This window comes from Antedon bifida, chromosome 1 (genome assembly GCF_963402885.1).
Source record: "Antedon bifida chromosome 1, ecAntBifi1.1, whole genome shotgun sequence".
In the NCBI taxonomy this organism is placed as follows: domain Eukaryota; kingdom Metazoa; phylum Echinodermata; class Crinoidea; order Comatulida; family Antedonidae; genus Antedon; species Antedon bifida.
In genome coordinates this window covers 1,877,292-1,903,452 of record NC_136226.1, presented here as the reverse complement: position 1 = coordinate 1,903,452, position 26,161 = coordinate 1,877,292, and the positions used below count along the sequence as shown (strand labels likewise).

General features: G+C 32.9%; 4 protein-coding genes across 6 annotated transcripts; 3 read left to right on the top strand and 1 right to left on the bottom strand.

The window, feature by feature from the left end:
- The first annotated feature begins 4 nt into the window (after window positions 1-4).
- Window positions 5-4,406, top strand: LOC144837843 (actin-related protein 6-like). The gene is made up of 9 exons (XM_078693124.1): window positions 5-168; window positions 518-635; window positions 898-1,090; window positions 1,344-1,479; window positions 1,763-1,918; window positions 2,117-2,228; window positions 2,686-2,809; window positions 3,109-3,247; window positions 3,447-4,406. The coding sequence occupies exons 1-9, from the start codon at window positions 98-100 to the stop codon at window positions 3,577-3,579; spliced, it is 1,182 nt and encodes a 393-aa protein (XP_078549250.1). The 5' UTR covers window positions 5-97; the 3' UTR covers window positions 3,580-4,406.
- Window positions 4,297-9,204, bottom strand: LOC144837688 (DEP domain-containing protein 7-like). Its single transcript, XM_078692908.1, has 9 exons — window positions 9,083-9,204; window positions 8,380-8,585; window positions 7,880-7,974; window positions 7,663-7,707; window positions 7,145-7,368; window positions 6,735-6,903; window positions 6,241-6,616; window positions 5,926-6,127; window positions 4,297-5,346 (listed from the first exon to the last, which is right to left on the bottom strand). Exons 1-9 carry the CDS (start codon window positions 9,153-9,155, stop codon window positions 5,147-5,149), a joined length of 1,590 nt encoding a protein of 529 aa, XP_078549034.1. The 5' UTR covers window positions 9,156-9,204; the 3' UTR covers window positions 4,297-5,146.
- Window positions 9,205-9,746: 542 nt separating this feature from the next.
- LOC144852017 (obg-like ATPase 1) lies at window positions 9,747-15,828 on the top strand. 3 transcript variants are annotated; one of them, XM_078709702.1, is made up of 13 exons: window positions 9,747-9,848; window positions 10,557-10,676; window positions 11,063-11,133; window positions 11,484-11,495; window positions 11,712-11,772; window positions 12,140-12,267; window positions 12,444-12,619; window positions 12,827-12,904; window positions 13,315-13,412; window positions 13,861-14,001; window positions 14,280-14,376; window positions 14,549-14,671; window positions 14,952-15,828. In XM_078709702.1, the coding sequence occupies exons 2-13, from the start codon at window positions 10,576-10,578 to the stop codon at window positions 15,060-15,062; spliced, it is 1,197 nt and encodes a 398-aa protein (XP_078565828.1). In that variant the 5' UTR covers window positions 9,747-9,848; window positions 10,557-10,575; the 3' UTR covers window positions 15,063-15,828. The 3 variants fall into 3 exon arrangements, with proteins under 3 accessions (XP_078565828.1, XP_078565838.1, XP_078565821.1); XM_078709712.1 differs by having other exon boundaries at window positions 11,484-11,499; window positions 11,716-11,772; XM_078709695.1 differs by lacking the exon at window positions 11,484-11,495 and having other exon boundaries at window positions 11,063-11,145.
- Window positions 15,829-17,443: 1,615 nt separating this feature from the next.
- Window positions 17,444-26,161, top strand: LOC144837603 (uncharacterized). The gene is made up of 5 exons (XM_078692796.1): window positions 17,444-17,567; window positions 17,704-19,195; window positions 22,006-22,195; window positions 22,582-22,772; window positions 23,088-26,161. Exons 1-5 carry the CDS (start codon window positions 17,505-17,507, stop codon window positions 23,300-23,302), a joined length of 2,151 nt encoding a protein of 716 aa, XP_078548922.1. The 5' UTR covers window positions 17,444-17,504; the 3' UTR covers window positions 23,303-26,161.

Genomic DNA, 26,161 nt, shown 5'->3' with positions numbered 1-26,161 from the left:
AAAAACAAGAAGAGGGAAACGTGAATAGAAGAAAGAAATGTGTTCGTTTTCGGTTGAATAAATACATTAAATTTACTTTAAATCATACTGAAACATAATGACTACATTAATATTAGATAATGGAGCATATCAGGCAAAAATTGGTCGGTCAACTTCTGACAAACCAAAGTAAGTAACTGATAATGTCTAGGCTAGGCTGTGGAAGATCCGCACGGTAGATTTATAAAATATGAGCCACCGTCATTGAAATATTGGCCTATAGCTTGAATATAAACTAGGGTATGAGCCGGCCTAGAAAAATAAATTTCAATATTAAGTCGACCAGGTGATTTTTTTTCATGAAATTTATACGTTTTGTTATTTATTATTGAAAATCTATCTATCTAGTTTTTTGGGGTTTTTTTTTTTTTTTATACATTAGTTATTAATTTCATTTTTTTATCCATGCATGGATGGTCCATGTGGACCATTGAGTACAAACAATTTATTTTTTTGTTTTTGTATTGATAATGTTCAGCTGCTTTCCAAACTGCATCATGAAAGCAAAGAGTGAAAGAAGAAAGCAGTTTATTGGAAGTCAAATAGATGATTGTAAGGATCTCTCTTCTCTCTACTATGTTCTGCCTTTTCAAAAAGTGAGTTCTTCCTTTTCATATTAAGTTTATTTTAATTATTTAAAGACCAATTGTATTTATGGATTAGTACACTTTGTACCAACCAAGACTATCTTAAAAGTTAAGGAGTGGTTGAATGATACACTAACCTTCGGTTTAAAAAGTGACACTAACCTGTGGTTGAATGGGACACACACAGTACAGTCTTAGGTGCAAAAGTGTATTAGCACCAGTTATATTACATGTTTTTATTTAAACTGAAGAATTGTATATTATATTTCAGGGCTATTTAGTGAACTGGGATGTACAACGCCAGGTGTGGGATTATGTATTTGGTAAAGACGTGATGAACGTAGACTTCTCAGACACGTCAATAGTCATCACAGAACCTTACTTCAACTTTGTGTCCATTCAAGAAGCAATGAATGAAATATTCTTTGAGGAATACAAATTTGATGCAATTCTCAGAACAAATGGTAAGGCAATATAATAAAGTAAAGCTCTGTCTACACTATCAAGCTGGTTTGACAAAAAAAGTGTGATGTGCCCAAATATGGTAGTGATATACTTAAATATGGTAGTGATATGACATCATCATGTCCATATATGGGCACATCACATGTTTTTGTCACATAAAGTTTGATAGTGTAGATAGAGGTTTAGGATTTAAAACTTTATTGAGGTTAAAATAATTCTTTTTCTTTCTTTTTTTTATTTTGTCTTTGTCAGCTGGATCACTAAGCTCTTATAAAAGACTGCATGATGACAAAGAACATAAATGTTGTCTTGTTGTTGATAGTGGCTACTCATTCACACATGTTTCGCCATACTATGGAAATAAGAAGATCAAACATGCTGTTAGAAGGTAGGACATTGATTGTTAACTAAATCATGTTCCAGTGCCTATATTCACCAATCACACTTAAGTGAGATATTTCCCTTAAATATAAGTATTTCACTTTACTCAATAAAATATCTAAGTATTTTCCTTAAATTGTATTCACTTACTGTACAATAGATAAGAGATTTTTTTTAAGAGTTTCCCTTAACCCAAGTGTGAACCGTGCCCAAATCTTAAGAGAAAAACCTTGTGATCACCAATTCAGCATTTGCTGCAAAATATGTATGATCTTAAATTTGTTGTTTAGAATAAATGTTGGAGGTAAATTATTAACGAACCACCTAAAGGAGATCATTTCGTATCGTCAACTTCATGTGATGGATGAGACGTACGTGGTCAACCAAGTGAAAGAGGACGTGTCGTTTGTGTCGTTACAATTCAATAAAGATATGGAAATTGCCAGGTATGTTGTTGGATATACAGTTTTCGAATTCTGGGTGAAGTTTTATGTCTGGCAAGAGAAACGTTTTTTAGGTGGTTGGGTTTTTGTCCTATGATTAAAATTTACTAAAAATCTTATATTTTTTTATTAGTCCCTCACACAATGCTAGTGCTTTTAGATAATTAGCCCTGAATTGAATATTTATGAACTTAATTTCAGGTTAAAATATCCAGATAATACAATTGTCCGAGATTACGTGCTGCCAGATTTCTCACAAATCAAGAGAGGTTACGTAAAAGAGCCTTCTACATCAACTAAGTCTCATGAACAGGTTTGACTAACTAGAGCTTTTGTTAGAACTTTTAAATACAATTAACAGCAAGACCAATGCTGTTGATAATTATATTATCATTGAGACTCCTTAAAAGAATATATATTATACAGATATTGAACATAATATCATTCCCAAGGGGATGTCTAATCTTATATTTTACCGATATAAAAGGCGATATCTGTTATATTACATAGCCAACAACAAGTAGAATATCTGCTGGGTCGGGTAGCTAGGCTAGGCCTCCTTTTTGTATTGTATGTAAACAAGCTGCCCAGACACCTTACCTTGCAAAGAATAATATACAGATAATTACTAATTAATGATTCCTTGGCAATAACATATTCACTAGATTAGAGCCTATCAATATATTTTACTCTTTTTGTACACAAGCATTAACATCCCTGATAATGATCAAATACTGACAAACAGCAGATAATAAGAATATTTTTTGCAGATTGTTAAAATGAACAATGAGCGATTCACAACACCAGAGGTACTGTTCCATCCTTCTGACATTGCCATTCGTGAGATGGGTGTGTCTGAAGCCATTGTCAACTCCATATCAGCCACACCTCAAGGTATACTTAATTATTTTCCATATTCTGGAAATAATATTACTATACATACATAGCTATATTATTTATGTTGTTTTCTGTGTATCTTGCATCAAAAAAAGTCAATAAACAGTATTTTGATGAAGGTTTAGTGTTGCCCGAAAGCGCTGCTAATTTTTGTGGCTTTTTTTTTTATTTTGATTTAGTTTTTTGCTTATTTTATATTGTATCCAGCATTTTCATTTGCCTTTGGATTTATATATACAGTATTTCAATATATATAAATAAATGATTTTAATTTATAATGATTTTAATTTATTTAGAAATGCATCCTCACCTCTACAATAACATCGTCTTGACCGGTGGAAACACATTGTTTCCAGGATTTAGGGAACGAGTGGAGCGTGACGTTCGTTCAATGGCACCACAAGAATACCATGTTAATGTATTCCTACCAAAAAAGTAAGACATTTGGTATATTTCATATTCCACATCAAGTTTGAATATTAAGTAAAACCTCCCTATTAAATATTACCTCTAATTGAAGACCAATTTTTACCAATAAGACCAAAGCTGTTAAATCTAAATCATAGGAAAGACACCTGTATTTGTAATCTGTGTAAATTGTTTATATTAAGGAGAGTTTCTGTTTTGCTTCTAGCCCGGTTGAATATGCATGGCATGGAGGCAAGTGCATCAGTAAGTCAGATGATTTCTCATCCAAGATGTGCGTCAGCAAGAAGGAATATGAAGAAAGTGGCCAGAGCATTTGTACAGACAAGTTTGATATATGAATCAATGAATAAACATTGTACAAGTTATTTATGCATCACCAAGTTCAGTTCGAAAGCATCTATAGGTTGGGTTGTGTATTCCTGACGCTATTGTTATTATTAGGCATTGAAATAATAACAGTTGTCCGATTTAAAATGGACTATTCTAACCAGATAGTGCCAATCCATTGTTAAACGGCCAGCGATAACCACTCTGTGACCTGATTGTGACGTAGGAAAAAAGGGCAGAGAATTACAGAATGTGGCATTCAGCAGTTCTAAAGAAATCGGTCTAAAAAACACATTTTGCACACAAATTATCCATTACAACATGGATAAAGAGGATTTAAAAGATACCCCAGCTCGAACGGTGCTGGTATTGGTCTTGCTATTTAGGAGGACATAGAGTAACACATTTTGGGTTACACTGTAACAATCTTGTCATTATACTATATTGCCGTTCTCAGTACAACCAGCTAACATACTTTTTCCACCGAATGTGCAGAAACCACTTTGGTACTGAATGAGATGGATATCCATGGAGTAATTACAGTATATGAATATAGGCCTAATAATGTGTTGCGAGATAATGTTAACATTCCAGGTATTAAATCAGATGAAGTACAGTACTTGCTGTACAATCACCTGGTGATAAATTAAAAATTGCTTTTTTTAATAAATTCACAGATTAATATTATTGCATTGTGTATTTTAATAATGACATACAACAACTTTGGGTATGCTAGGCATAAAGAATTTATTTTCTCTTTACCATCATTCATCTATTTACAGACTTATTTACAAACAAAAGAACATACTAAAATACATGCATACTAAAGCTCTGTCTACACTATCAAACTAGTTTGACAAATAAAGTGTGATGTGCCCAAATATGGTAGTGATATGATGTCATCATGTCCATATATGGACACATCACGTTTTTGTCGCATATAGTTTGATAGTGTAGATAGAGCTTAAGGGGTGAAATGTTGTCTACTACACAACTCACCATGTAAAATTAAGTGATAAATTACTATGATTATTTACATGTAATGACAAATGATTACACAAATTTGCAAATATACAAGATTTGATATATCTATAAAAAACTGTAATTGGCAATTATAATAGTGGCAATTTCCATATATGGATGTGTGCATTTTCTCTACATTATTTGCATAGTAAATTTGGCCACAAATTAAACTAGTACATACAGTATATAAATATCAAAAATCATTTTTTTAATTATACATTATATGGTTATATGAAAAATATAAATTTCAAATATCAACATCAAAATGTGAAATATTAAATAAATTCAACCATTAATTAAGTTGTATTTTGACTAAAATGTGATTAGGCACACGATGTCAATTTATCAGAATGAATACAACGGCTGAACGACAATCGAGGGCTTTTGATTTGCGGCGACTGACAACTATGTAATGTTACTTCATTGTGCACATGGAAGAAAGTTCATTCGGACGTGCTCCCCACTTTGACAAAGTTTTTAACCAATGAGACATTGGCCTGTACTGACCTAGCTTGTTCCCAGGTCACCACAAATCAAAAGCTCCCTAATAAGCACTTATAGCATATTTGGAAAATGCTTATCATAAATTGTTTGATGGTGTTTCTGGAGCTGTTTAAGACGTTGCTTCTTCTCTTTGAGTGCGAGGGCGGTATCATCTATTATGTTATTCATCAGTTCTTTTAACCCACTGTCTGTAGCTGTTATGCCTTGCTCATAGAATTCTTTCACAGATATTCTTACACAAAATTGATGCACTGCAAAGATGAAAGAAAATTATTAGAGATATAATTAATTTAGTGAATTAAATTCAGGAAGAGCATTTGTGAATATTATCACTATAATGAATGTTTTGTATAATATCTCTATCCTGTAAGTGGTGGGTTGAATGAACTGTTTTCATATACCGTCAACTCTCCCAATACAGTACACCATTTGACTGGGTTATTATGTCTGATATTATGAATGGGTTTTTAATCGTAAATAAAAATTTAGGACCTTTTGGCACTCAAGAAAAGTCCGGTATTAGATGAGTTGACTTATTTGTTTGGCATTATGTATTTATATACAGTATTTATATTTTAAGAAAAGTAAAGGCCAATTTACACAAACGAGCGGTAACGGTATGAAAATATAGAATCTATGTTATTCCTTATTATCACTTACACATCAACGCGGAGCTGACCAGCAGATCCTGCTCAGGATAGATACAGATTCTACTTGGGACAAGCTACACGGTTTTCTGCTTGCCGTTACTGCTTGTCTGTGTAAATTGGCGCTTCAATTGCGTCTCCAATATCGCCTCTAAAAATATGGAAAGGAAAAACCCCAATTACCTTCACTTAAATCCTCCTCTCCATTTTTCCACTTTTTGGTCCTTTCTTCAACTGAGTTTTTCACAGCTTGTGGAATAGTAAACAGCTTCTCATTGTGGTCCATCATGAAGCCCACTAGATAGTTACACTGGGTTGATGTCAGACATGCTGTCTTTATAATGGCAGACGTGAAGCTGCGGCACACTGTGGATCGGTTGTCCAACTGATAAAAACAATTTATATTAATTACTATAGGAATATTTAACTGGACACTCACAAACACCTCACAGTGAGCATTCCCACTGAATGGGTTGAAAATGAAATTGACTGACTCACCTCAAATCGTAAACGTACTGCATCCCTACTGCCGGCATGTGACATAAAATTCAATAAATGTCGAAGTTGCTCACAGCTATCGTAGCTAAGCATTATCATGCAAAGTTGTAAGACTTCAAGAGCTAGTCTCAGCTTTCCTGATGCCAATAGCTTCACGACAATGACCAACACCTCAGAGCACTTAGCAGGTAAAAGCGGCGTCTTCTTGTTACTGTAGAATTTAACAAGCTCATCGAACAGAAGGATTTTCCTTGCATGTTTTGTTGTCTTTGGTTCGATAATGTTTTCGTTTTCTACGCAGGTTTTAGTAATGACGTTGCCGTTGGGATGATGTTCTAGACACGAAAATGCGGCTGACATCCAGGAATCAACCGGGCTGAAAAAAGGTTTCAGACATTTTTTTTTATCATACTATAGTGCACAGTCCTAAAAAAAATGTGTGCCCAAAAGGCTTTCAGAAAATTATTGTAAATGATACATGATTATGGACATACCTTTTACAACTTTCCCTAAATGTCTGCTCTAATGAGGAAATTCCAATGATATCGTCTGACCCTGGACATGATTGGCTGATGTCACATGATAAGAGGTTGTCGAGTATTGGGAATTCAACAAGCTTTAACAAATGCTGGATTGTGGATTCTCGCCATATCTCTTCTTTAACTGAAAATAAAAAATAAACACAAAAATCAAGCACTTTATCAGAATGACTTTTCGATGCAACAGCTGCGTAGTTGCACCTTGAACACTGCTGCTATTTCATATATATGTATACAGAGTTGAAGTAGCTATCAGGAAACACTATCGTATCACTGTTTGTAACAATTAAGTACATACAGTACAAAAATTGTAAACGATATTGAGTCTAAAAGTCATTCTGCACATTGTAATATTTTTAACTTACGATATGGAGGCATAACTTTAGGCTTGTGATATCTCTTGGACTTGCTGGCAGCTCTCTGCAGATACCGATGGCTCCCTCTCAGAACCCTGTCTCCACTTACTGATGGATTGCACAACATCTCTGCTTGTCTGGCAGGATCAGATGATCTAGATAGGTTCTCTTTAGCACAGGTACAACGCGACTTACTTGGTGTCTGTATCTCTAAATCTAGTGCATCGCTTTCTCTACATCAAGATGAAGATTTTAAAAACAATTATCAATTTTTATTTGTGTTGATCTTAATAAGAAGACAAATTTAATCTTTTTCTACAAACAATAAAGATTTATTTGTTGCCTTTTAAAATTAAATTTAAAGAGATTCTGTTGACAAATTTTAGTATGCAAAACAGACTATTAATTTAGAAAAAGCAGTTACTTGTTTTTGCTATGTGTATGGTACACTTAAAAAAATAATAATTTCATTGAGAGATATACAAAAATAGTAAATATATAAACATTGATAATTCATCTTATCCTACCTTTTTCTTTTGCAACACTTGGTTTCTGAATCTGCTTCAACAAACCTATATAGAAATGCATATGATAGAAATTACAAAAATTATAATGCAAAAAGTATTGAATAAAATTCAGCACTTCATTTCACCATTTTAGGTCCTTCCACCCACAATCAACCAGCCCCTCCCTCGCCACCTCCCACAATTTCAAAATCCTGGATCCCTCACCACTTATACTTACCGATAAAACTGAGAGTTACTATCAGAGAACGTAGCCTTCTTTACTACTTGGCCAACTGTTGTGGTTTCCAGAAATACCTTAGCATCTAGCAAAAGCTATCAATACAAATAAAAGTTTTGAGGAATCTAAAATTGAATATGTTATGATGGTAATGCCTGGCTTTTTGTTGTGTACAGAATTTACATAAAATATAAACATATTTAAATAAAAAACATATATATATATTTGTCAAGATGTACTGTAGTAATACATTTTTCAAGGTTAATAAAGGGTCTTTCACACATGTTTCGACACAGTTCTGGTCCGGCGCGGGCAAATCAAATTGAATGTCAATGTTTCGTTTTCATGACGCTCTACTACATGCCAATCGATTCGTGGAAATGAAAAAATGGGAAAGTCCCTTAAGACAAGGTTTTCTTATTGCACTACTACAGTGGTAAACAATGTATGAAAACACATATATTTCATAATACAATTTTAAATGTTAATTTCATCTATACCTGTGCTAATTTGATGGACTTATCTCTTGGAACTATTTCTTCAAAACTACCATTTTCTTTCAAGTATTTCTCAAGAACATCAGTTACTTCCGTACCAGAGAAACAATTTTCATACGTTTTCATCAAATGACGGTGGCGCTTTGGAGTAACTTTGTCATGAATTTCTTTGATGATATCGTGCCATATCTTGGTAGCTCTAAATGGTCCTAGAGTAATTAACAAATCATTTGTGTTGTTACTATAGAATAGGCTCATGTCTACAAATTACATTTTTTAAAGTGAAAAATTGATGTTGTTTCATCATATCATCATTTATAAAAAAAATTGGAATAAAATTAAAATAATTAAATACATTTTGTATCATTCTTTCTTATTTTGATAACAATAATTAAGCTAATAATATTGTTAATATATTAGCATAATTGGCATTTCTACTACTACGGCTACCTAGGTAGTAGTAGCAGTAGTGGCCTAGTAGGCGGAGTGGTACCAGCTAGAGGGCCCTAGCTAGGCAGTGCCAGTGGTACTAAGCCTATTCTCTGCTAGACTACCGCGAGGAACAATGACTGAGTGACACTAACTACTGTAGTTGCACTCGATTCGGACGGGCTAGCCCACAAAGTAACGCTAAAAATAGGGTACGTTTACAGGTTTATTTGACCTAAAACAATACAAAACAGTACCGTAAACAACATTTATATACCTGTTTTAACTTTTTCGTCATCTTGCATCATTGGGGTATTTTGAAAATAGTGAAAACTTAACAATGTTGCCATTCCTTTATTCAAACATTCGCGGTTCACATCGGCTTACAAAAGGTCACATAATACACAAGGTCACACCTATGTGGCACGCCGTTAGTGCCTTTTGAATAACAAATAAGGTGTTCATAGTCTGATACTCATAGAACGATACAGAACACTTTGCAATATTTTTATTTTTTATTTTAAAATATCTATACATGTTTTCGGAACTATACACTGTTTTCGGAACTATAACAAACAATATTAAATACTGTACTTAAAATGTTTTGTTTCTGTAGTTAGTAGTTGACGATGCCACTGACAAAATATCCGCCTAGCTTAGTTAGCTTCCCCAATATGGTAATATTTTGTTGTATAGGCTTGCAACTAGCTATAAGCTAGAAGAAGAAATATTCTTTTTGTCTAGGAAACAAAATCCTATAAAATTAAACAAATTGTCTTTCTTTTTAAATCAACAGTGAATTATATTATGAATGATTATTTATGTTATGTAATTTGTATATTTATATATGGTGCTATAGTAGAAGAGGAGTCGAACGTGGATAATAAAAGGAAGGGTCGAACACATAATGCGTCGAAAATGGTATCGAAGAACCTAGGTTATTTCATTGTATCTAATGCATTGATGGCGTTCCATACATAACTTTCCATGTGGACGATTGCACCACCGACGGTCATCATACGGTCGGTGGTGTTGTGCATAGGGTAGGTATGGTAGGCCTAGAAACAAGTCATACTTTTAGTTATATGTACTTAATTTGTATTTTATATTATTTGACCATGTGATAAACAATTTTATAATGATTAAATACAGTAAACCAGATTGGCAAAAAGTAGCTCGTAAGATAAATATCTCTCTTTAGTTTTAAACCCGCGTCACGCCTTGCTTGGCTTAGTTTTAGCCTAGTTTTGTAGTAGAGAGTACTGCAGCCACACTCTCGCACTGCAGGAGCTGGCAACTGGCATAATGGAGAGCAGCTGAAGGGCAAATGGAAAGAGTCCATACAATATTTGCATATTTAGTCCAAATAAGGCAACTGGTAACACCGGGACTGGACTAAAGCCAAAGGCTAATCTTCATAAAATTATCTTGATTGTTTGTATACATTGCATGCTACACTGTCACAAAAAATACTATTCTATAGACCTACTTAAAACTTTTTAAAGATTGAAGCGTCAACTTTAACACATTCTTTTTCTTAATTTCAATCCAGGCCTATTTAGTATTTCTATATTTTAACATGTCATTGAAATTGAATTATGCTACCACTTTTAACCGATGCCGACTCTTAAAATTTAAAAATAAATAAAACAGAGACGGCTTAAAACATACAAATTAATAACATTCCTGTCAATTGGTTGGCCGAATAATTGGATAATTTTTCACTCGGCAATTGTTTTGTGCTCTTGTAGTTATTAGATTGCCAAAGAAATGCCACCAAAAAAGAAGGGAGAAGCCCCTAAAGCCCCCGCCCTTATTGGCCGGGTGGGGACATCACTGTCATGTGGAATAGTTGGTCTACCAAATGTAGGGTAAGTATGCAGAAAAACTATTTGTCTATTTCGTGCCTAGCTTACACATTTATTCGCACTAGAAGCAAAAGTTTGTCTCATAAGGGCCCGGCAATACATATTTGTATAATACATGAAAAGAAATAAACAATATAGAACAATAAACAATAAAATATATTTATTTTAAAAAGAGATAAAATATTGAGCATAACAAACGTTGTTTGGTAGCGTTTTACAGATTTTTTAAAAGTAACTAAAGATACAGAACGTTTTTTAACAGGGAGATCATTCCACAGTTTAGGTCCAGCTTATAATTAATATTTCTAGTTAATCTTGTAAAAGATTATGGAGAAAATGTACTTGTATTAGATCTCAAGATAAAATGTGATAACTTTTCTTTGTTTCAGGAAATCAACATTTTTTAATGTACTTACCAAAAGTCAAGCATCTGCAGAAAACTTTCCATTTTGCACAATAGGTAGTTTGTCTGCTGTATTTTGTTTTTTTTTTAAAGAACAGTTGATGACGTTGTTTGTTCATGACGTGTTCCCATATATCTATAAAACCATCCTTTAAACTCTTATGAAAATAACTTTTTGAGTAATCCTGCTAACAAACAAAATATAGAAACAAACACACATGATTGACCACATAACTTCTTGCCATTCTGGCAGATTTAATGAATGGTAGAGAATCGCTATTCAATTGCTTAGCTCAATGAATTATTTTGACTTATTAAACATGACTTATTTGTATATTATTTGATAATTTCCTCTTTTTTTTCTATTTTGTCATTTGTCTTGATGGTGACTTGGTTTGTGGTTACAGATCCTAATGAAAATAAGTATTTCTTTATCTTATTTTGAATATGTAGCAATTGTACTTAACATAACTTAACTTGACATACTTCAATATCTTATACATAGTTACCCTTTAAGTCACTAAATGAAATATTGATAAATGAAAATTCTCTTTTTGACAATATATTTGAATAAAATCGATCTAAATGAAATGTTACCTAATAAATGTTTAATTGTCTTTTGTTTTTTTGTGCACGTAGGGTACCTGTCCCAGATGAAAGATATGATTTTCTTGTTGATTTTTTTAAACCTGCAAGGTAAGAATCGCAAAAAAAAAACATTTTAAAAATAAAGACCACTCTTATTTATATGCTATGCCATCATTAATAGGATATGTTGAAGGATGTTAAAATTGAAATTAAGTTTGGTTCACGTATCAAATCGTTATGACTGAGTATGCAATACCAAGTAGTACTCAAGTATAGTCCCACCCCTAAATTTGACACAATATCCATTGCTAATGTAATCCAAATATAATCCCACCCCATAATTTGGCTAAATTGGACTATACTTTATAGAACATATACGTTAAATATTATTCTTCAGCCCAGATATTATCCCCATCCAGTGCCACCTATTCATATCTATATGAATTCTATCATACTTTTGTCAATTTGTTTTCAGCAAAGTTCCAGCATTTCTCCATGTAACGGATATTGCCGGGTTAGTAAAGGGTGCGCATGAAGGCAAGGGGCTCGGAAATGCTTTTCTATCTCATATTAAAGCAGTTGATGGGATTTACCATGTCGTACGTAAGTGGTGTTTATTGTGCTAAACTAAAGCTCTGTCCACACTATCAAACTAGTTTGACAAAAAAATATGGTAGTGATATGACATCATGTCCATATATTGGTACATCACATTTTTTTGTTTTGAATATCAACAAATTTATTTGAAATAATAAAAATTATTTATTTTTCTAATTCAGGAACTTTTGAAGATGATGATATAACTCATGTTGAGGGCGAGGTTGACCCTGTACGTGATCTTGAAATCATCAAGGAAGAACTTCGGCTGAAAGACATTGAATTTCTTGAAAGTCGTATCACTGATTTAGAGAAGAAAGTTAAACGGGGTGGAGACAAAAAGAGTCAACCTGAATTTGTAAGTTATTCATGTTTCTTAAACAGCCTGCTGTTTCGTAGACAAGTCTACTGTTACAAATAAATTTACAAGTAAATTTAGAATCAATAGCAATATATTGTAAACACTACTTGGAGGCTATAAAGAAGGCAAATGAAAATTGAATATATGAAACTTGGTTCTTGATATATATATATAATGAATTGTCAAATGTTGTTTTTTTTTCAGGATGCCCTTGCGAAAATAGGTAAATGTTTGAATGAGGACAAAATGTGGATCAGAACCAAAGAGTGGAGTAGTTTTGAGGTAATGATACATTTTACTTTTTTTTTCAATTTTATTTTGTTTATTATTTGCATTTCCAAGTATACCCAAATTCATTGACTATCCTTCTTACAACACCAGACATAGAGTCTTAGTACAAAGTTGTATTAGATATTTGGGAGTGGAATTATATCCTTGCATCTGATAGGATTGGAACCCAGGACCCTGGGATCGGTAGGCAAGAATCTTAACCACCAAGCCACAACTCCACTCTACATTTGAATCTCCATAGTGAGTGCCAAATTACTAACTTAAAAAAATATAAATAAATAATACTTTGGGTTTCATGATGAAATATTATTTTGAAGGATTAAATTCAGTTGTACAAATTATTCAGTATTTTATATTCAACTTTTTTATTCATATTATTTTTTAAATATTTTTTTTTGCAGATTGAAGTTCTCAATAAACACATGTTTATTACATCCAAACCTGTCATTTATCTCGTTAATTTATCGGAAAGGAATTACCTGAGAAAGAAAAACAAATGGTTTGTTTACATAATAGGTTAATGAAAGGCTAATTATAGGTGGAATGACCCTTTTGAAATTTATTTTATGACTTCAATTTTTTCGCAGAGAGTGATTAGCTACAATTTTCATTTCCATCACATGACTTTTGAGCTTTTTGATTCGCATGAGTGCTCATGAACATGTCATAACTCATTTTCCTGAGCTCTGATTGGTTGTACAATTGCTCCTTAAAAAGTAGAAACTACTATTGATTTCACTAAAGCAAGAAACTTAAAAAACTAGAATTTGTCACAGAAGGGGATTTGAAAGATTAGAATATGAATATGCATGCTGACACTTTTGATTCATGTGAACAACTTTGATTAGTGTAACCATAGAGATATTATAGTGAACTATAATATCTCTATGGTGTAACACAGGCTCTACCCACCTCATCCAAAAGTGACATTGTTTTTTCTTATTCAGGTTAGGAAAGATAAAAGAGTGGGTTGATAAGAATGACCCAGGAGCTCTGATTATCCCGTTCAGTGCTGGATTTGAACTCACCTACTTTAACATGGAGGAAGATGAACAAAAGAAGTATTTAGAAGAGCATAAAACAACAAGGTATGGGCTAAATTAGTACATATATTGCTCTACAAAATGTAACTAATCGAGTGCCATTTCTGTAATGTTATTGTTTCGCCAACGTAAACAAAACAACAGGGAGGATATTTACAGTGTTGGCCTTGAAATTGTTCGTACACGATTTTGTTTTATCAAACGCCATATTACCCACAATTATCCAATCAAATGACAAGAATATATTTAATGTGTTATAAATTATTATATTTGTTAAAATATTGTATTAAATATAATATAATTTTTTTTGTTTTACTTTACAGTAACCTTAACAAGATCATTGTAAATGGCTTTAAGGCTTTACAGTTGGAATACTTCTTCACCAGTGGTGCGGATGAAGTGAAAGCTTGGCCTATACAGGTAAGGTCAACTCTTCTTCATAGTATTTATAGAGTACCATACTCTATATAATACCCTGGGATTATAAGCCTGGTATCTGTATTTGAAATAAGAGGCTCCTCAGGCTGCTGGTATAATTCATGAAATGTTTCCCAAAAATCCCACAGACACAGATTTCTTTTCCTTTTTACAGAAAGGTACAAAGGCCCCTCAAGCTGCTGGTAAAATTCATACAGACTTTGAAAAAGGCTTCATTATGGCAGAAGTAATGAAATATGCTGATTTTAAAGAGCTAGGCTCTGAAGGAGCAGTTAAGGTAACATTTGTTTTTGGTTTTTATTTGTAAATCAATAAATGTTACAGTTTAGTCATGTTTATATATTAGTATGCTCATAAATTCCTGAGTGTGGGTAATTGATTTTGGCTCAATCTACTGGTTAAAAACTCATATAAGACAACTTAGAATAAGCTAAACAAATAGATAATATAACAATTTTGTATATGAAAGAAAATTATAGGTTTTTTGCAAATATTGTTTTTATTTCTATTTACTTTTTGATTATGAATTCAATATTGTTTTTTTTTGTTTCTAACAGAGTGCTGGCAAGTACAGACAGCAAGGCCGTAATTATGTCGTAGAAGATGGCGATATGATTCTATTTAAGTTCAACGCAGGCGCAGGCTTATCCGATAAGAAAAAGAAATAAATTTGAATGATTTGTTAATGATATTGGTGGTATATTCAGAATATAGTAAAACCTATATTAGGGAATACCTTAGGACCCAACACAGTGTCCTTTTATTAAAGGTGTCCTCTGAATAGGGATTTGCTGTAGTGTTAAAACATATTGTCTTTTGTTCCATTCACAGGAAAAATCATTCCAAAATTGGCCATTTAAAGTATTTATTATTTGCAGATTAACGCCACCACAAAAAGTGTGGGGAGACCGAGAACATTTTAAAGGGTGTCAAATTTGTGTTAAAACAACAACAAATCAAGTCTGTAAAGCTCCGTCTAAAGCTTTACACTACCAAACTTTATGAAAAATGTGTCCAAATATGGTGGTGATATACCTAAATATGGTAGTGATATGACATCATCATGTACATATATGGGCACATCACATTTTTTGTCACATAAAGTTTGATAGTGTAGATAGAGCTTAAGGGTTAGTTTTTGCTTTTAGACTAGACACAAGCAGCAAAATGATGATAACAAATCCTTGCTACAGCCTTGGAAAAGTTCATTTTTGGCTCACTTCACAAAATTCAAAGAATGTTGGTGTGTCATAATATTTTGATTGCCTAATTTCTTATGTTTTTTTTTATCTACTTAAGACCATATTATCTTTTAACTCCTTATTATGTAACATTATTTGATCATAATGTATAAGTTGTCTCTCTTTAGATCTTATCTATTTTATCTTTGTCTTCAATTAATAAAATCGTAAAATAAATTTTCTTGAAGACTAACTATTGAGTTTGTAATGATTTCATTGTCAATGTTTTTTAAAAAATGTGAGCAAGTTATTTATGCAAAGAAAATCAGAAAGAGCAAAACATAAAAACTTGGAGAAAAAAGTTCATTGTAGTGATGATGATTGTGAGTAATTTTCACTGCATACTATTCAGATTCTTGTAGATACTGTATCAGGTCTAGTGAAAATAAACAACATGCAGTATCGTGTCTTCTGACAGAAACAGGCCTGTACCATAGCACTTAAATATCAACTTTTATATTTTAAATATTAACCCTTTAAATAATCTCTCAGTTGAAGATTAAATAAAAACATCTTTTTCACAATTTTCAGTAATTTATATTAATTTTATTTATACATTAAATATAAAATTTTAAAAAAACATATATAATAAATATTAATTGTAATACATCTGACCTATTAAAATTATTGGTCATATTTTAAATCATGACTTGCTATATAGCCACCAGTATTTCAAGATGCTTTTAGTTAAGTGACACTAATTTAATTAGGTTTTATTAAATCAATATTATCAAATAAACACTAATTGTCTCACGTCTTTGCAAATATTTAAACAAATCAATTGGTGCTAATTATAATAAGATTTGACCTATGACATACCTAATTAACACAGAAAGGTTTATTCTTTGTGTTTTTCGTCATAATACGCTTAATTGTGAGTGTTCCATATAAGCAGAGAGCCAGACAGATTAACAATTATTCCGCCCCCTTTGTCCTATGGCCAACCCTAACCACGGATTAGCCAGCCTCATAAGCCAGTCAAGCAGATCAGGGTTGTATTGTTTTTTTGTTCATAAAGTAATATTAAAGATGGTCCCTAACCGTAAGTTCACTATCATACAATTTAAGCACTATTTAGTGATAGATTAATTTTGAGAAATTAATATTTTAATTTAATGTGAGACAGATTCGGATCACGACGACCAGTCTAGTTTTAAGTATGTTCTGATGTTTTTCATAGTGTCGGTGTCTTTGATGTTTGTTGACCAATGGGTGATGGTCTTTGCTCATCACGTCCGCCTCCTCAACGGCCGTGAGTAATTTGTCCACTTACAAAGTAATCAATCAAATCTTTTTAGAGCAATTTATGCAAATTACGTTTTCCGTCGTTCGTCCCCCGGAAGGCGTGGTATGAATTTTTTATTTTTTTGTAAACAAGAAATTACAAAATTTCAGTTGTTTGTTGTTTCGTTCGTCAAGGAAATAGTCCATATTTTTTCCTTTGAACGGGTACTTTGGGAATTCGAAACTAATGTCGGGTATTTCCTTTGAACTCTCGCGTTTGTCCCTCCCCTGTCAATCATTGCACATCAAGGCAGACCGCTACACGAATAACAACTGCGATTTGATTCTTAAATAGTGCCTTTATTTTGAATATCCAAAGTTTGCTTCTATAATATTTTTGTAGGAAAATGATAAATTTATTTACAAACTATTCCTGTAAATGAATTATGTTTATCTGTTGCATAAATTAGTAAAAATAAGGTTTTGTTTACGTCTGCGATGCGTATTAATATTTGGTATGACAAGATTAGTAATGCGGTTTAAATGAGCAGATGGAGTGTGTGGATTGCGAAGATTATATTCATGTCGGAAACATCACTATCCAACGCTCAAATTGTTATCACAAATGCGAATATTGGGCCTAAAATGGCTACAGTTGCCATTGCTAGACCACAGAGTGATTATATTCAACCTTCCAGCGCATCACAGGTAAATTTTAAAAATTATTTATAGGTTATACCTATTTTTATTGTGTACATATCGTTGTCTTTCGTTCATGAAAACTTCCTTGTGTGTATACCGCTTTTTCACACCCACTTCTTTGTTCCCGCCCCTTGTTTTTTAGGATATCCAGCCTTCCCCCCTCGCGATGTTAGCAGCCACATGTAGTAAGATTGGAACTGTTGCGGAGACAGGGGGAACAACAACTCATGCTCCTCAAACAACTGTAAAGATTCTAGGCCAAAACCAGGCTGGTGAATTCATAACAACAGCAACAGGAAATATTGTTACCGCAGTGCCACAGGCGTCCATTGCTCAACCCATTCAAACTGGACTGCCCGTTCCCGTTAGGTTTGCGACCGCGGCACAGTTGCCTACTGGAACAACTGCTCAAATTGTGGACGGTTCGCCCGTTAAAACTGTGATAGCAACAGGAATCAATTCTCAGCAAATTTTACAACCACAAATTTTGAACAATGCTAATTTACTGCAGTACAGTATAATTCCTCAGCTACATCTTGATTCAGATGGAAGTTTAATTGCAACACAAATTCCTGGTACAAATCAGGCAATACTCAGAGCTACTGCTCCAACACAAACTAATTTAAATCTCTCATCTGCTGCTACTTCAGGTTTTGCTTTGCCTACCGGACAAATAATTTCAACAAATGGACAATTAGTCCAAAACATTTCAGTGCCTCGGTTAACGGCACTTAACTCACAGGGGTTAACGTTACAACTTGCACCCTCCCCAAATGTTTCTGTTTCAAGCAATGACCAGGGAGGGGGTCAAGTTTACAGTATCGTTGCACCCCAACAGATATTTCAACAGGACATTTCTGACGCTACATTTGCATCGGCTGATCAGACTCTTAATAAGCAAGACAGGACGCAATCAACGGTTGATTTAAAACAGGTCAGCTCTCACAATGTGACCTCTACAACGTCCCAACCGCAGAGTATTTTAACGACGCAGAACATAAAAACTCAACAGGGCGCAATTTCATTTCAACAAGATGCGAAGATTCAAGACCCTGCAACTCAGTTGCAGCAACAACTGCAACAGGTTGTTGCGTTCCAGCAACAGCAACAACGTCAAGTATTTACAATTCAGCAACCGCAATCCCAGAGTGCTCAAATCGTGAATGTCATACAGCCGCAACACATAACGCTGCAACCGCAACAGGTCGCAGTTCAACCCCAGCAGACCATTTCCCTTCACCCACAACAAACAATATTACAACCTCAGCAGGGAGCCATCACAGTTCGAACGCAAGCTCCGACGCAAGTCAGTACGCAATCGCAACAGGTCATTGCGCAAGCGGTAAATACCCAGGGTACAACGTTGCTTCAGAGTCCGTTCTTAGCTATGAAATCTATACCGAATACGTTAAACTTACAGCAAGTTCAACTCCAGGGCTTAAATATATCCGGTACAAATGCCCAGGGCCAGCCCATCTTGGCCGCTGTTTCTGGTACGAGTATCAGTCTTGCCAATCCAACAGTTGCCGTGCAAAGTTACAGTAATGTGCCAACTTTAACGGTACCAACGGTGTCAACTCAGATCCGACAAGGAATATCTACAACAAATGCGGGACAAATCACAAATGCTGCTGGTAAGTCCTAAACTTTGTTAAAAATTATAATTATGTTTCATTGACAAATATAGTGTTAAATTTCAATTCTATTTAAATTTATTTCCATAAATATACATAGCAAAATTGTGTGCAATATAATTAACTACATTAATAGCAGATAAACAGTACTAAAAGTTATTAATTTGTCATATTAACTATAATTTAAAACCAGATTAATTCATTTTCTTGAAGAAAAATAGAAAATGGGAAAAAAGAACGTTGCTGTAACTGTCACTCAAATTCACATTTCACTATTATTTAGACAAAGAACAAAATTGATCTGTATCTGTAATTATGTTTTGTCATATTATTCATAGAGAGACATTTATATTTACATGGTAACATAACAATTATAATTACCTTATCTCATACCTGTACACTTCATTATTGTATAATGCGCTTTTGTAAATGTATTCATTTTTTTGGGTAAAAATGATAATATAAATGCAACAATTCCAAAATAAAATTTCTTTCAATGGGTGCATGCGATACAAAATTGATTACCGATACAATAAACCAGTCCTGTACCAATAAATTTGGTAGATTGACAGATTATTAATAGAGAGAAAAAACAGGGTTTGTTGTTGTAATGTTTTGATTGACAGTGAATAAAACCATCATTTTTACTTTTTAAGTTCTAGTCAACTGTATAATATATTGACGTTAGAAAGTTTGCTAGCTGTCAGTTGAAATTACTGACAGGTAAAGACAATGATGATTATTCTGCTTCATATCCCATACACTATTGAAATAACAAATTGACAGATACTTTAAACAACTAACTAACTTTCAACATCTGTGCTAAAAATTGGCATTATCAATAATAATTGAAAACCTAAGTAACTTTGGTGTAATGTTGGGTTGTTTTTTACCTTGTTTACTATACTACACTGTAATAATACTACTAAAAATTTACTATTTATTTATTGTCAATTCAATAATTGATTATAGAATTTTATTTGAACACTTATTTTATTGTGTTATGAATAGGATTACCATATGCTTGTTTGAAGTCATATACCTTTATAAAATATTTTTTTTTTCAGTAACCTGACTTTCTAAATTTCAAATCTATTTTGTGTTTTATTTTTTATTAATTAATTTTATTAACTTATTTATTTGCATTAGTTCTCAATTATTTTATTTTTATTTGAATTTATTACTTCTTTAACACTATGTTTTGAAGAGCTCTGTTTTTTAAATAACTTATTATTATCAATATCGTACAGTAAATTAAGGCAGTTTAGAATATTGGGTTCCTTTCCCCTAGGTCAGCATTTCTTGTTAAACAAGCCACTCCCCAAAAGCATTCTACTTAATTATTAATGAATATTCATTAGCATCACTAGCTTCATCACCTTTCAATCTCACTATTAGCTAAGTACTGTCACACAATTATTTAAATCAACTATTGACCAAATCTAACAATCATATCTATTGTTCAAAATGTAGACTATTAAACTAAAATAGAGCTAGTTAAAGCATTCATGTATTGTTCAAATTCATTGGTAGCAGCTATTATTGTATTGTTGTGACAATGTAGAGTGTTAAACTAATGGCTAGAGCTACATTGGTAAATGGTAGCAGCTATTATTGTATTGTTGTGACAATGTAGAGTGTTAAACTAATATGGCTAGAGCTACATTGGTAGCAGCTATTAGTATTATTGTATTTTTGTGACAATGTAGAGTGTTAAACTAATGGCTAGAGCTACATTGGTAGCAGCCATTGTATTGTTGTGACAATGTAGAGTGTTAAACTAATGGCTAGAGCTACATTGGTAGCAGCCATTGTATTGTTGTGACAATGTACATGGTAATGTTTAACTAATGACTACTATAGAGAGCTAGTATTGTTCAAAATTTAAACTAATGACTATCCAGCATTGGTGTATTCAAAGTGTAGATTGATAAAGAAGTGACTAGAGCTAGCATTCATGTATTGTTCAAAATGTAGATTATTAAACTAGTGACTAGAGAGCTATCAAAAAATGTAGAATATTGAATCATATCTAGATGGTGACTGTCAATAGTCAGTTATAATCTACCTAGAGACAGCTGCAAAATCAAGTAACTTTTGACTAGAGCTTAGATACAATCATACTATAGTTTTTTAAAGCAATTTAAAATTTTATTAGAAAATGGAATGCGATTGTTTTTTTCCCCAACACATTTTTTTTAATGTAATCAAACTGATGGTTTTTGTTATACCTGTATGTAATAAAATCTTTATCTCTTGTGTAAATTAAGAATTACAAATTGAGTAAAATTTATGAGTTTGTTAACATTTTAAATGGAAGATACTATAAATTTGTTTAAAATACAAAATGATCTTGTATTTTAAATTATTGATTGTTTGATAACACAATTTAAAAGAAAGAAGTTAAGAAATGTCGGTCTTACCATCGTTGAATTTGTATTATATAAGTACTCAGTATGTGCTAATATACGCAGATGAGGCACATGCTAGTTAAATACTAATTACGTCCACTTAAATGTTAAGTAAATATTAGATCATGTTACTGTTAGTATTCCATTTAAATTATTATTATGCTTAGACTTGAGATTTTAGTGTTTTAATAATTATTATACAGAGACTGTCTTTAGTAATCAGAATATTTTGTGATTTTACTTGTTTTATTTAAATTGGAAACTAAAATTGAATGATTGTATTTCATTATATACCTTATTGAATCAAATGTTTTTTTGTTTAATAGCTAAACCAAAGAGACATACAAATCATCAGCCTATTATAGTGTAAAACACTAACACATTATTGTTTGTTTTTAGCTCCCCAAATTGTCCAGACGTTGGACAGTAAAAAGTGGACGCAGCAACAAATGACCATCCAAGATGCTAGCCAAGTAGTTACACAATATGCCGCCCCGGCAACGGACGATGCTAATGTGCCAGTAAATCCAGGAAAGAGATTGAAGCGAGTGGCTTGTACTTGTCCTAACTGTAAAAATGGTGATTCAAGGTACAGTAGCTACAAGATTTATATTATAAGTAGGACATGGGTGAGGGGAAGGGGAAGCAATAATATGTTTTTAATGTGGTAACAACCAGGTTTTGCCTGTAAAATCTCAAAATGAGATTAATACAATAGCTTAACAACTTTTTTATCAATTAATGCTGATTCTACTACCCTGTTTAATATTCAAAGATCCATTTGCTAACTCCTACCAGTAATTTCTAAAATGTGTGTTCCATCTGGTTAACCCAGGCTACAAGTAGATACTGTTTCCTAATGTTGGTTAACCCCTACCAGTAGAGTAGTCCTAGATAACATGTTCCAGTTCCTGTTAACCCCTACCAGTACAGTGTAACTATGGACAGTAGAATATCCTGATATTATCTTTTCAGAACGGATGGTAAAAAGAAACAGCATATTTGTCACGTGGCTGGTTGTAATAAGATGTATGGCAAGACCAGTCACCTGAGGGCTCACTTGCGCTGGCATTCAGGGGAGCGTCCTTTTGTATGTCAGTGGTTGTATTGTGGCAAGAGGTTCACTCGCTCTGATGAGCTGCAAAGGCATATTAGGACTCATACTGGTTAGTACAGTCTTTGCATGCCATTCAAGTCATATATTCTTACCCTGTACCAATAATGGTCTTAGTCACTATTCAAATCACTGCATGCTTTATTTATTGTCACTGCATACTATTGTGAAAGTGCTCCTGTGTAATGTCCAATATTGGGCTTTGCTTCGATTAAGACCAGACCAAATTCAGATATTTTGAGTGATTTGTTTTGGACACCCAAACAAAACCCCCACATTCCAACTATCCTGGCATGAGTTCTGTAGAAGACTTGTCTTGTGACCTGTTAAAATCCACTTAACTATTAATATATCTTTTTAATTTAAGGTGAAAAGAAATTTTCATGTGAGCTATGTCCAAAGAGATTTATGCGGAGTGATCATTTGTCGAAACATCTTAAGACGCATCAAAAGCCAAAGTCTGCAGCTGTACGTGCAAACAATGATAACGAAGATAATGACATCATCATGGCTGTGGAAGAAACCACTATTGGGTCAATACCTACATCCGTGATGACGATTGGAAAGCCAGACCAAATGTGAAGAGAGAGAAAGATGGGATTGAAAAGCAATGGATAGATAAACTGCCAATATCTTTCACATAACAAATTGTTTTAATGTTTAATTTAAATTTACACCAGAGCATTGTAAATCAACTCAAATTCTATATAATTCTTGATAAAATAACAATTATTAGGTTCATGCACTGCAATTGTATGCACAAGCATGGTATTGAATATGATTTTTGTAATGCACTGAGAATTAATTTGAATAATATAATGTAATATTGTTATCTTATCTCATAATATTCAATAATGTTATAGTTTTTATGTATAGTCTACATAATATCACAAAATGTTAACATCTGTACAGTCAGACCTCACAAATAGACCTATTCCAAGTATTTTGCCTGGGTGGCCGTATAGATTTAGCATACTTGTAAGTCTGTAAACTGACATTGATATATTAGAGTTTAGATTTTCAAGATAACAATTGTGATATTAATGTGTCTACTTGACTGGAAACGGACATTATCATGTAGTGTTCACATGATTTGTTTGAATTGTAATTGAATACAGGGTTATGTCTCAAATTAAGCTTATACCTCCAAGGCAGGCGTACCCCCAGAGTAAGCTTATATCCCCAGGGTGAGCTTATATCCCCAGGGTGAGCTTATATCCCCAGAGTGAGCTTATATCCCCAGGGTGAGCTTATATTGCCAGGGTGAGCTTATATCGCTAGGGTGAGCTTATATCCCTAGGGTGAGCTTATATTCCCAGGCTGAGCATATATTCCCAGGGTGAGCTTATATCCCCAGGGTGAGCTTATATCCCCAGGGTGAGCTTATATCCCCAGGGTGAGCTTATATGTCCAGGGTAAGCTTATTTCCCCAAGGTGAGCTTGGATTCACAGGGTAAGCTTATATTCCCAGGGTGAGCTTATATTTCCAGGGTAAGCTTATATTCCCAGGGTGGGCTTATTCCCAGTGTAAGCTTACACTTATTGTTATGTTTTCAAACAATTATTGATTACTAAATACAGTTTTTACATTTAAATTCTTATTTTTCAATCACTAATACAAAACAAATTAAAGATTTAAAATCTGAAATTATTTATATATATAATAATTTAGAAAATATATATTTAAAATTGCAAAATGAACACTATATAAATGATAATCATGAATTTGATTTGTTAAATTTATTATTGATAAAAATATTGATTATTGTTACAATAGTTTACATAATTGTCTACAAGATTTGTTTTATATAATGTATTTCTAATGTCAAACATAATGAAATATGATCAAATTTACAAATTGTCATGATTTTTTTTATACTTTATACAGATTTATTGTGATAGTAATATGTTCTTTGAAATTTTATTTATCGACCAATTTACAAAAGATTACAGTTTCGATATGTTGGGTTAACGTCAATCATCAAAATAGATTTTATTACTGTAATGTACTGTAGCCATAGAAAATGTGCTGCACTGCCATTTGTACAAATTGTAAAAAGAAAATTATTATTATATAATGTACATAGTGTGTATATAAAAGCAATTATACTTGTGTGGTAGTAGTAGAATTACATTTTTAATATATCCATAAGTGATGTATGATGCTATTAAAATTTATTCTATATACAATTATTATTTGTTTGTAATGATGGAACCATATGTTTTGGTTTTATAGATTTCCATGTACTGTCTTTGTGCGTCAACATAATGTTATCTTGTAGATGCATTAGCAGTGTTATCTAATTCTTTAAACCTGCCTTTGTAGTAGTTAATATTAACGACTTCTCGTTTTCACAAAGCGCCATCAGACTACTTGGTAATGTAATTACAATCATTCTGTGGATGTTCATATGTTTTCTCAATGCGCATAGTCTAGTGGCTTATTGTGAAAATGTAATGCTGTTAATCATTTGACACCAAATTCAGGACCGAGATAAAATGATTTATTATTTTGGATCTGATTTTATTCAAGGGATGGGTATAATAAAAGTATTTATTTCTAAATATGAATACATTACTTGTTTATAAAACCTGATAAACTCTCTGTTGTCTACACAACTCGCATAAACGGACTTTCCAATAGTATCATATCCTTCAGTAATACAGCTTTGTTTTTATATTGTATATTGTTACATTGGTGGCGCTATTGTTCTTGCCCAAATGATATAATTTGATTGTGTTTGTGACCACTGACCACAACTTTTCTTAAGCATTCACTTTATTGAAGCACTAATAAATGTATAGTGCCTGGCAAAGACCACACTAATTTTGGTTATAATTCTAACTATTCACTATTTTCATGTTTTGTAGGATAACAGTGCAATAATTGCCAATACTGTAGTCTCAGTTTCTCCAGGGTCTTTTTTAGCATTGAAGCAAAGCAAAGCCTAAAATAAAAGTGTTATATACCTTCTCCACTATTATACACAAAAATAAATAATGTTTTTCTCTTTGAGTTCTCACTAGTTTTACGAGAAAATGAGAAATGGAAGGACTTAGATCATCAGACCACCAAAAGAGAGTCCTGGTAAATGATTAGCATCCACATGTCAAAACGAATAACGTGATAGATGGTGATGCTCAAACGTTTATATTTGTTGACCTTTGAACGTTTTAAAAAAACCCACAGTTCATTTAAAAACCATTTTGGGCTTTACGACGCACTTCAAACTTCCTTCTTTTGTAAAAGTCTATAATTATTAAATGTATCTTAGAATTTTATAGATTAAATTATGAATTCTGTTGCATAAATACACCGGGCACAGCAGCAGCACTTATAAAATGTTAATATTATGTGTTCCTGATTTGCATACTACCACTGTATTTTATGATATTGTACAAAATGTATACAATTTAGAAATCTATTATGCATTAAAGTAT